Below are 10,847 nucleotides of genomic sequence, written 5' to 3'. Positions count from 1 at the left end.
CCCGCCGCTCCCTCTCTCACCTCTCTCTCTCTCTCTCTGTCTCTCCTCCTCTTCCTCCCTCCCCCCAGGCCAAAATCCTGCACATGATGGACGACAACAAGCAGCTGGCGCTGCGCATCGACGGGGCGCTGCAGGCGGCGGGCCAGGAGGTGACGGCGCTGCGCGCCGAGCTGGCGGCCACCGGCCGGCGCCTGGCCGAGCTGGGCAGCGACCCGGCCATGGAGCACGGCCCGCACGGCGCGCAAGGTGGGTCCCGCCGCGGGCAGGGGGCGAGGGGGCTCCCGGCAGCCGGAGGGGTCCCCCCCGGCGGCCGCCTCCGCTCGGTGTTATTGTCCATTGTTTGTTTTTGGGGGTGCCCGGCGCGTCCCGTCGGGCCGTGGTTGCGGGTTCCCCGCTGGGCTCGGAGCAGTCCTTCCCTGCCGTGGTTGCTGCCGGCGGCTCGCTCGGCTCCGGCAGAGGAGGGACCCCCCCGCCCCAAATTCTCGCTGCCCCCCGCATCCTCCCGCCGCCACCGGCAGCACCCCCTCGGCTCCCATCGCCTCGCCGCGCCGCGCCCCGGGGTCCCCCGGCCGGCTCTCCCCGGTAATCCCGCGCCCTCAGCCGGTTTCGTAATTCGGTAGGAAAGCAGCCATGTTACCGCCGCGATCCGCGCTCCGCGCCCCGGCCCCGCACGGAGCCCCGGCCCCGCCGTCCCCCGTTGCCCCCGCCCCGCGGGGCTCGGTCCGGCCCGGGCTCGGTTCGGTCCGGCTCGGTCCGCGGGGCTCGGTCCGGCCCGGGCTCGGTTCGGTCCGGCTCGGTCCGCGGGGCTCGGTCCGCGCACGGCACCCGGAGCCCACCCCGAGCAGCGGCACCCCCGGCACGGGTCGGGGTGGGCTCGGTGTGCCCCCGTGCCAGGCACACCCCCGCTCTGCCCCCCGCATCCCTGAAAAGTTGTCTCCGTGCCTCGGGGCCGAGCGTGGAAAACGGGGTGCAGGGGGAGCGGGAAGAGACTTTGTGTGGTGGGTAAGGAGCTGAGCCCGAATCGCTCCTGTAGTACTCGCGGTGCTCTCGCCAGGCTGAAATTCAGTTTCCTGCTAATCAAAGTGTGTTGCCACCGCTGATACGTTTTTATTTGAATGCTTTTGTATTTTAGGGTTTATATTTCCCAAATAATTACAGGCTTGCATGACAGTTTACCCCGAGCAGCCTTGATGTCAGAGCAAAAATAGTGCGAGCCCTCCCCTTTCCCGATAACTGAATTTACACCTGTGTGATAAAAACGTCAGTAGCTGTTATTTACTCGTTACTTATTTACTGTACCTCTTGGTAGGGTGGTTCGGCGCTGTTTTAAATAACAGTAGCATTTTGGTGAAGCTCTTTAAGGGTAGCATAGCGTTTGGCGGGGCATAGTTGCTGCCGGCAGGATGTAATCATGGAATAACAGAATCGCAGAACACTTTGGGTTGTAAAGGATCATAAAGATCATCTTGTTTCAACCCCCCTGCCATGGCTGGAACTGATTGGATTGCATGCCGGTGTGCTGTTGTTCGTGGCAAACTGATTTAGAGGGATTAATTAGTGGTTTTATTCCATCCAGCTTACGTTTCACTGTTTTGGTAGTGGGGGTGTGGGGTGTGAATTCCACTCACCCAGCTGAGCTTCCAGGTGGCTGTGGGGATGTGGGAAGTGAAGTTACCTGTGTGGCCAGGGATTTTCTGAGATGCTGTGCAGAGGTTGGGATAATCTCAGCCACGCTCTGCCGTACCCCACAGCCAGGCTACTGAGGCTCTTGCTTTTATAAAAATCTGCTGAAAGGGCAGAAGGAGGATGCCAGCCTCCATCCTCCCCTGTGGAGCAGGGGCATCAGGAATGCAGATGGTGACACGATGTACAGGGCATGCATGTGGAAATGCAGGCTTGCAGCCAGGAAAGCAGGTAAAACCCTTCAGCTGCTCGTGCTCACACTGATTCCTGTGTGCGTGTTCAGTGTTTGCTTTCGTTTCCTCTCCAGGACACTTCTGGGGAGATGCACGTTTCTGCAGCTTGTCCTGGCAAGGGACAGGGGGGTGTGTTCTCTGAGGTTAGGGCTTTTTTGTATTTTCCTCAGAGGTTTTCTAATCTGTTGAGTGATGAAAAATACTCCTCTTTGTGTTCCTTTACTATCAGCATGCTGGAAAACAGTTGGTGCCTGTAAAGGTGCCAAAGAAATGTGCTCTGTTCCTCAAAGCCTGCGTGTTTCTGCTTATAACTGATTACACGTGCTGTGGAGTTGTGGATGGGGGGAAAGGGTGGCCCCACCCTCAGCTGGGTGGGAGAGTGGTACCTGCAGCTGAAGTTGCTGGAGGGTTTGGTCCATCTTCCCACTCTCTAAGGTGAGAAATTGGGCTCAGCATGCTGATGACTGGGAGTCAGGAGAAAGGACGCTTCCGCAGCAAGGTGTGACTCCATGGCCTTGTGGCTCTGAATGAGTCTTTGTCTTTCCCCATGAATTTAATAAGCTGTTATTAACACTGTGATATATCCAGCCCTGTACCACGGGTGTTGTAACAGAAGTCAATCAGTTAAGTGTAAAATTGTATCTAAAAGAGTGTTTTGTCTGTCATGTTTAGGAAGCAAAAGGGGGAGAGTACTTGATCTCTGCAAAACCCACCGAGCAGATTCACTGTGCTTTGTGTTTCCTCCCTAAGTTTGGTACTATTGTTTATATGCTGCCATAAATGCTCTCCTACATCACTCTGTGTTTGTGTAGACAGGCCCAAGATATCTATAGTGAGCCATATGCTTTTCCTCAAGGATTTTGAGACGACGTTCAGAAGGATGGGGTGAAAACAAGAATCTCTGAATAGCTCTGCTGTTGTGTGTCTCCTAAGTAGGAGGGCTGCCAAGCTGTTTGATTTATGCAAATATCTTAAAGGCAGGCAGGAGGATGGGGAATAGGGTGGCAGCCTGCAAATGCAGATTTGGGGGGGTGCTGGTGGGTGCTCTGCTTTGTTTCAGGAGGAAAAGCCTGTGGTGGAATCATCAGGTCCCTTTGCTTATAGAATCCCAGAATGGTTTGTCTTGAAAGGTCTTTGAAGATCATCCAGTTCCAACCCCCTGCCACAGGCAGGGACATCTTCCACTATCCCAGGTTGCTCCAGTCCCTGTCCAACCTGGCCTTGGACACTTCCAGGGATCCAGGGGCAGCCACAGCTTCTCTGGAGAGCCTGTGCCAGGGCCTGCCCACCCTGACAGGGGAGAATTCCTTCTGTGTGGTGGGAAGGAGCTCACGATCACAGTGCTGCAGGCAGCTGCTCCAGGTCAGTCCCAAGCTGTATGGAAGGAGGTGAATGTGTGTCTCTGTGCCACGCTCAGTTGGTAATTAATACTGAGTATGTCAGATGTGTTATTTGTGTAATTATGGTGCAGCTTGAGACAGCTGGAGGTAATAACTCTGCCCCTTTTGTGCACTCTGAGACTTTTTTCCTGCTACAATGTGCTATTTTTGCCATGGCAAGGTATGTTTTGAGGGCCTCTTTTCCGTAATTTTAATCAAAACTGAAAGAATTCTGCAAAGAGGGAGGGCAGGATGGTGGGTGTGCGTAGGTAGGCAGGAATGGAACTTGTACATTGTTCCAGTCCTTAGCATGAGTGTTAATCATTCAAACCTCTCAGCCCTGACAATCTCTGTTAACCAGTGAGTTTGCTGGGAGAAGTATTTTGGCTGCAGCCTCTGTCTAAACTTGGATGCAGATCAGGGTGGAAATCAATACTTCGTGTCCCCAGCTTTTAGCACAGCAATTACAGGCAGCACTCAGTAACATCTCTGCAGCTGTGTGTCAGCACCCTCGTGTTGGAATCCTTGTTTGAATTTGTATTGGTTGAATTGATTGTGAGCAAGGGACGTGCCCAGTGGTCCAGGTGGGATGCTGGTAATGAGAGGGGGATGCAGCAGAGCATTGCTGTGCTGGGTCCATGCTTAGCTGTGACCCCTGTCCGTGCTGGCTGCACCTCTGGGATTTTGGCTTCGTGGCTTTGCCCAACCTACACCTGTATTTTCATCCGTTTGGTTTAATGCAATATCTCTATGGAAAACTGAAGTCTGGTGATGACTTGCCGTGCTGCATCAGGTGTTTGGTCCGTTCAGCCTCGTGTTTTTGCTTTAGTCTCCTTCCCACATTAAATGGAAAACACCTTAATTAATTAATGTTGGTAAAGTGCTTGAAGATGTAACGCGCAATCAATGGCTAAGTGTTGTTAATAACACCTCGCTCAGCGTTTGGCTTATCTCATTTCTGATTTCAGAGCGGCGCTGGCACACTCTGATCGTGTCTCCTGGCCCGTGGCAGTGAGGATTGGTGGTGTTTGCCATGGATGCTGCCAAAATTCAGCTGGGGACGGGGCAGGAGCTGCACCCGGCTCCTGGAATAAAGGGCTGCTCCTTGCTGTTATCTCAGGCACGTGAAGAAAGATTTCAGTTGTATCTTGGGATGTGGTGATGCCAAGGGGCTAGGAGGACCTTTCTGCTCACGACGGCCTAAAATAGAGTTTTTTCTTTTTCTCTTTGATCTCAGTATCCTTTCATAGCTACAATGCAAAGACTTTGACTTTTGCCCGGGAGGCAATCAGTTACCTCTGTGCTGTTGCTATTTTGTGAGTAATCATCTCTGGCTGTTGAAAATGTACCATTTTCATCTCTTCAGAAATCTTCCCTGCTATTTGTTCTTCCGGAGCTGGAGAGCTGATACTGTAAAGAAGCCTGAGGAATTTGGATACTGCTGCCCAGTTGGGTATCGGGAGCATTTTTGTACCATGCTTATCACAAGATCAAGGTCTTGCTGTACTATTACTCTTTCTAATAATTTCCTACTTTGTTTCCCTTTGTCCTGCGTAGTTCAGGGAGCAACTCGTTTCATGCTCTAAAACAATTGCCTGTGCTGGGAAATAAATCTGTGCTTAGCAATGTTCCCATGGTTGCTTTAGACACAGGGAACTGCCTGCTGATAACACTCCAGGTCCCTGCTATATCTCAGTCTTTGAAGATGTTAATTTAAGTATCTTTTCTGGAGCTTTCCTATTCAAAAGCCTCATCTGGCATGGTTAGCATAATATTTAGATTATCATTGCTTTAGGCTTTGTCCAGGGGAGTTAAAATGAAGCTTCTAAGGATGAGTAAGCTCAAATAAACTGAAGTTGAAGGAGGACTTAATCCAGGGCTTTTGACTCACCAGTTTGAAATATAACCATGAAAATGGTGTTAGATTTGCAGGTGGGCAGAGGGACATAGAAATAAGTCCCAGTCTTAAGTTGGGGAGGATTAGATATGATTTTGTGGGTTGTGTTCAGGCACTCTCAGACATTCACTGGTGGGGCTGGGTGTCATTCAAGAGGACAATCTGTCCTCTCATTACTTATTCTTTTCCCTCCAGATACATCAGTGGACTTGATGTTCTCTGTCCCTGGGGCTGAATATGGAATTCTCTGAGATGCCAAAAGAGGCTTTACAGCCTTGGGCAGGAGCTCCTGGCCCAGCCTTGGGGTGCAAACACCTTTCTTGAGCGGTCCCTACTCCTCTCTGTGCTTCAGGTACCTCACTGTACACCAGGCACTGAGCCCCAGCACTAGCACGATGTAGAGCAAAACTTCAGTCTCCAGCTTGTTAAAATTCAATCCTCAGGACTTCTCCTTGCCAGCAAAGCGTGAGATCAGCGCTCTGCTCCTGACGCAGCATCTGCAGAACCCCTGCTCATAACACAGCAGGCAGGGCAGGGCAGCAGCTACAGGGAAAACCCCAGGGAATCAGTCACCCAGAGGGCTCATTTTTCAGGATACATCCTCACCTGTGGGATGCTGAAGGCTCAAGGGGTTGCTTCTTGTTGCTTTGTAATCTCTTCCTGTTTTTCATTTCTGTGTTGTTTTACTTGAGCCTTTATGGGGGATGTGTTTGGATATTGAGATGGATTTTGGGGAACCTCCAGCTAGATTATTTTGGTGCTTGGAAATGTGTCCTGTGGTAGCAGATGAGATGGGTTTAGCTTTTTTTAAGGAAAAAGAAGCAGTCCCACCAGAATATGAAAGTGGAATAAATGCTTTTGAAAGCTTTGAAGCCTTTTCTGTAGCCAGTTTGTCTGCAGGAGTTGCAAAGGTGAGGAAAATCTCTTCCCAAGGTTTTCCTTCTGCACCCATGGCCAAGGTAATTGGAGACTTGGAGATCTGATGGTGAGGGTTTGGAGGTGTCTCCCCAGAGCAAGAGGCTGAGGCTGAGTGATGGGAATGGGTTGAGATCTGAGGGGACCTGAGGTGGCAGAGGCTCTCCAGGAGGATAATGCATCCCTGCAGAACAACTGGTCATGATTGAGTGTGACACTGGCTGGAGGCCGTGGCTCCCAGGGGTATCCTATACCCCTCAGCCCAGCTCTAGCTTCCATAATCTGATAAATTACTGATTCCCTAATCCTGTTAGTGCTCTCCTTCCCCAGATCCCTGCAAGGAGCTCTGGGATGGGGACAGAGCTGACCACAGGGGATGCAGGCTGGCTGTGTCCCACCCAGACTCGGTGTGGGTGGCTTTTGGGTCAGGTTTCTGGTTTTCAGCTGGGCTTGATAAAGTGACCTGTCTGTGTCTGAAAATTGCTGAACTGCAGAGACCTCTGCCTTGGAGTGCAGGAGATGAGCTGCAGCAGATAAATGTTTTTGCACAGAGCAATTAGCAAGAAATGGGTTTTTGTCATGAGGATTTCTGACACTTGCTTGGTGGGAGAGCTGCATGGGCAGGGCCATGTTTCCACAGAGAAAAGGAAAAATCTCTTTTGCTGCTGCTTTCAGGTATGTGATCAGCCACAGATTTTAGGTATCTGAGGCTAGAATTTGCTTTCAGATCGCTTGGATGATGGGAAAGGAGCAGAAATGCCTACTGAAAGGGGAGCATGGGTGGCACCTGGATCTCCTGTGGGCTCAGAGACTCAGGAGTTTGGGAGAGGATCAGCTGTACCACTGAAGAAGGAAGAGGGACTGAGTGATGCTCTGCTGCCATGTGGTCCAGGACTGGGCTCATCACAGTCTTGGAGAATCATCCTTCTCCCTTGCTGCTTCTGCAAATGTTTTTTCTGGAAGGAGCATTTCTTCTGAGGGTATCCATAAATCCATTTCTCATACTTTTTGGTCCTTACAGAGTCATTCTGGCTTATGTCTTTTCATGCCACTTCTTCCTCTAAATTAAGATTTCACAGATTTTAGAGACTGTATCTGGGAACTGAGCCTTTGGGTTTATCTGACGGGGAGCTGATGTGTCACAGCCTTTCCTGCTGCTGTCCTGTGCCATCTCTTCTTTGTTGTCTCACTTTGCTGGGTGGCAGCTGAGGGAGAATCCCAAACCTTTCCATCACCACCTTTCTCATAGAAAGTGTGTTGTCCCTCAGTGGGGAGTTAAATCACCTTTCTGCAGAAAGTAGCATCTATTGGAGGTGGGGGAAATTGTTGTTTGGTGTGAATATGTGGGATGTAAAGAGAATAAGGGAGTACAATGATGTCCTGATGCCTATCTGCAGGTTTTTCTCTGACTCCTTTTTGCAGCAGCAATGAAACCTGGAGCACTGACATGGCTGGGAAATATTTTTTTGCAGGAAAGGTGAAACAGAGCTTGTACCTCTGCTCCAGCAGATTGAGGCCCACGTTTGAAACTGAGAACCTGAAACTTTAATTCTTATCAAAAGAATTGAACTGAGAACCTTTGCCTTTTAATTCTTATCAAAACGTGGTGTTTGCAGAGGTGGACTCTCATTACTCTTTAATTCCATCCAGAACATGAATGTGCTAACTATTCCCTCAGTCTGGGGAGCTCTGCAGTGGTGAGTGCCTGTGAGTGTGCACAGCACTGAGATGATGGAGGATGAAGGCTGGCAGTGCACCCACACTGCTCCAGCCTGTTGCTTTTAACTAAACTGTTCACCATCCTCCTTGGAAATTCACTGGGAAAAGCAGCACAGGGTCACTGTTGGTCATCATCAGCTGAGGGGGATCCCAGTACTGGGACTGGGCAGCAGCCATGCCATGGCTAATTCCCCAAGAACAGTTTCCTTGCTTCTTTTAACACTAGAATATCCCAAAATGCTTAGCTTTGGCTTTGTCTGCTTTTTCAGGTATGCACAGGAGTATCTCAAAAACTTAAGGGCTGAGTTAAAAGGTATTTGTAAGATTCTGCTTTTGGTCCTTGAGTGGTTTGAGTGGTCTCTGCCCTCCCATCATAAAATGGTATTTTTTTTCAGGATGTTTCCAAGTGTTGTAAGATGTGGTTGTGGGTCGAAATTTGCTGCAGGCACACAAGCACAGGAAGTGTTTGCCCGTTTTCCAGGGAGATTTGCTCTGTTAGGGATGGAAAGCAAAGCAAATTGATTTGAGGAATAGATTTGAGGATCTTATTTTTGATGCTAAAGATTTAGATGGTCTAGATGTGCTTTTAAGCTGCAGAAGGGGAAAAATAACATGTTAGAAGAAAGCTGGAGGACTGCTGTAAGGGTTTTAGTGGACCATACTGAGATTTTCAATAGGAAAATCCCTAAATGCAGCTGCATGTGGAAGAGCAGCTGCCCTCTGATGTGGGAGGCAGGAGGGCACGGGCAGGGCTGTCCAGTGCTGCTGGAGGAGATCCTGGGGGATCTGTTCCCATCTTGGAGCCCTGTCCCCCTGCAGTGTTTCACTGGAGTGACTCCTCAGCAAGGGTGTGAGGATGAGCAGAGCCCAGCTCAGAGTTCCTTGTTGGGCTTTTGATTCTCCCCTGGAGCTGAACAACGTCTTTGTGTGATTTGGTGTAACAGCAGCACATTCAGAAAACAGATTCCTCATCCTGTGATGGTAAAATATTCTCTCTCTGTGTGTTCATCATTGTTTGTTCTAGCCTTAAATGCACCCAATTATTTGCTTTTATGTTCATCAATTATTACATTATCAGCTCCAGCAAAACCTGTTGTTTTATCCACCGCAGATTCTTAACATGAATTCCTTGACCTTTTATATCCCCTCTAGTATATCCAGAGCTGCTAAATGGCTTTGTCCAAATTTGGTTTTTTTCCTGCCGAAGTGATGGCTCAGGCAGGAGCGGGGGAACCATTTCAGGTGTGCTCCCCACCACATTTGCATCGTGTAATTGAATCTGCACAGATCGTTTTTGTCATCCTTGGGAAGGGAGCTTGTTTTAAAGCCACACAGGGTTTGCTCAAATGAGCTTTAGTTTCCTGCATGATCTCGTTTCGTGGTCAAGAGAGGTCCAGAACTGACAGCTCAGGGTGAAAGGGCTGATTAATGGGGTTCTTAAATTTCCATGAAAAGCAGAGGGAGGTGGTGAGGCCAAAGCTGTGCAGCTCCTGTGGCAGGGGAGCTTTGAAAACAAAGCTCACAGTGAAACCACAGAAAGGCCACATATTTAGTGAAAAAGCTGTATTTAACATCAAAAACTTCTGGTTACGGGTAGCGTGTTGTAATATAAGCGGAAACTTTGCAAGATTTATTAACTAGAAGGTGCCCAGGCAGTTGTGCTGGCTTCAGGATGGACTCCTGCAAGGCCCTGGTGATGCTGCTGTGCATGGATGCTTTCGGTGGGTTGTTGCAGCTGTGGGGTGAGGCAGAACTGGGAACAGAGGAGCCGGGTGGATTGTCACCAGCTGGTCCCTAGGGTCCCCTTCTGGGCATGTCCCCAGCGCTGTCTGTCCCAGTTTAGGAGCTGCTGAGTGCACAGGCATCAAAGGGAGAGAACGGGGTGAGCAGGGCGTGCTGGAACAGGGCTTATGAGCTGCCACCTTGCCCTGCTTGCCCATGTTCTCATGCCCTTGTCATTGCCTGGCTTGGCTCCAGCTCTGGGACTCGCTCACACTCCCAGAAGCTGCTCACAAGCTGCTGGAGCCTTGCTGGAGCTGTGTGAAGGTCTGCAGTGGCCGTGGCTCCCAGGACGAGCGTGTGGCCCCGGGAGCTGCCGCAGGTGCTCCGAGAGTGGCACTGACAGCAATCTGCTGATCCTTCTCAAAGAAAGCACTTTGCATTTTGCCACCTTTGCAGAGGTCTTTTTTATGTGCTTTTCCTCCTTGGACATGCATCATTTCCAGCGTATTTGGGTAAATGATGTAATTTAACACATCTCCTGTGCCCTGCTTATCGCTGTCATTTCTGAGTGCACTCATTAGGGAGCAGTTTGATTTTGGGCGTAATTCCTCTGACAGGCACATTTACTGAACATCTTTGATTCAGCATTTCACGTGTGGCAGGATTAATGGAAAGCACTTTACTAAAGAGGTTTGAATACCTTGTAGGTTCCTTGAAGATTTTTTTTTTTTTTCATTTAAATGGAATTGTATTATCTTGGGCTGGGTTTTGGTTTTTTTTTTGATGCTGTTGTGGTTTGTGGACTGAAGTGTTTCCTTTGCTGCCAGGGTTGGATTGCTGTGGACTGGGGTGACTGTAGGTCCTGGAAACAGGATGCAAAAATCTGGACGTATGATTGCAATTATATTTGTTTTATTTTGGTTGGGGAAACATGCATAAAAAAGCCTTGAGAGCTCTACCTGTTAATTAGCGTGACAATACTGTGGTAACGACCACTTTGCAGGATTAAAACCCCATATTCAGATAAGCATTAACTGTGCTTGTTGGCAGATGAACAATGCAGATAATACCAGAGGAGCAGAGCTGGCTGGGCAGTCAGTGACAGCCTGTCCATACTGTGATGTCAGCACAGGTGCCTTTGACCTCATCACGATGTTCAGTCAAGCCTGGCTTTGCACAGACACATTTCCCAGTGGATTGGAATATTGTGCAGGGAAAAATCAAGTAAATCCTTCATGGTGAGACCCTTTAAGTGTAGCCTTGGGAGTAGTAAAAGCAATATTTACACCCTTGAGAGGT

General features: G+C 49.7%; 1 protein-coding gene across 2 annotated transcripts in view; it reads left to right on the top strand.

Moving 5' to 3' along the window:
* KAZN (kazrin, periplakin interacting protein) overlaps positions 1-10,847 on the top strand; it is a 208,648-nt gene that overhangs the window by 123,664 nt on the left and 74,137 nt on the right. For both annotated transcript variants that reach the window (XM_039727686.1, XM_039727687.1), the window contains one exon: positions 69-246. In XM_039727686.1, coding sequence (XP_039583620.1) covers positions 69-246 — 178 coding nt within the window. The remainder of the gene's footprint in view (positions 1-68; positions 247-10,847) is intronic.

This window comes from Passer montanus, unplaced genomic scaffold (assembly GCF_014805655.1).
Source record: "Passer montanus isolate IOZ18808 unplaced genomic scaffold, ASM1480565v1 scaffold62, whole genome shotgun sequence".
NCBI lineage: Eukaryota > Metazoa > Chordata > Aves > Passeriformes > Passeridae > Passer > Passer montanus.
Note: the sequence above shows the minus strand (reverse complement) of the source record. Positions and strands in the feature narration are given on the sequence as shown.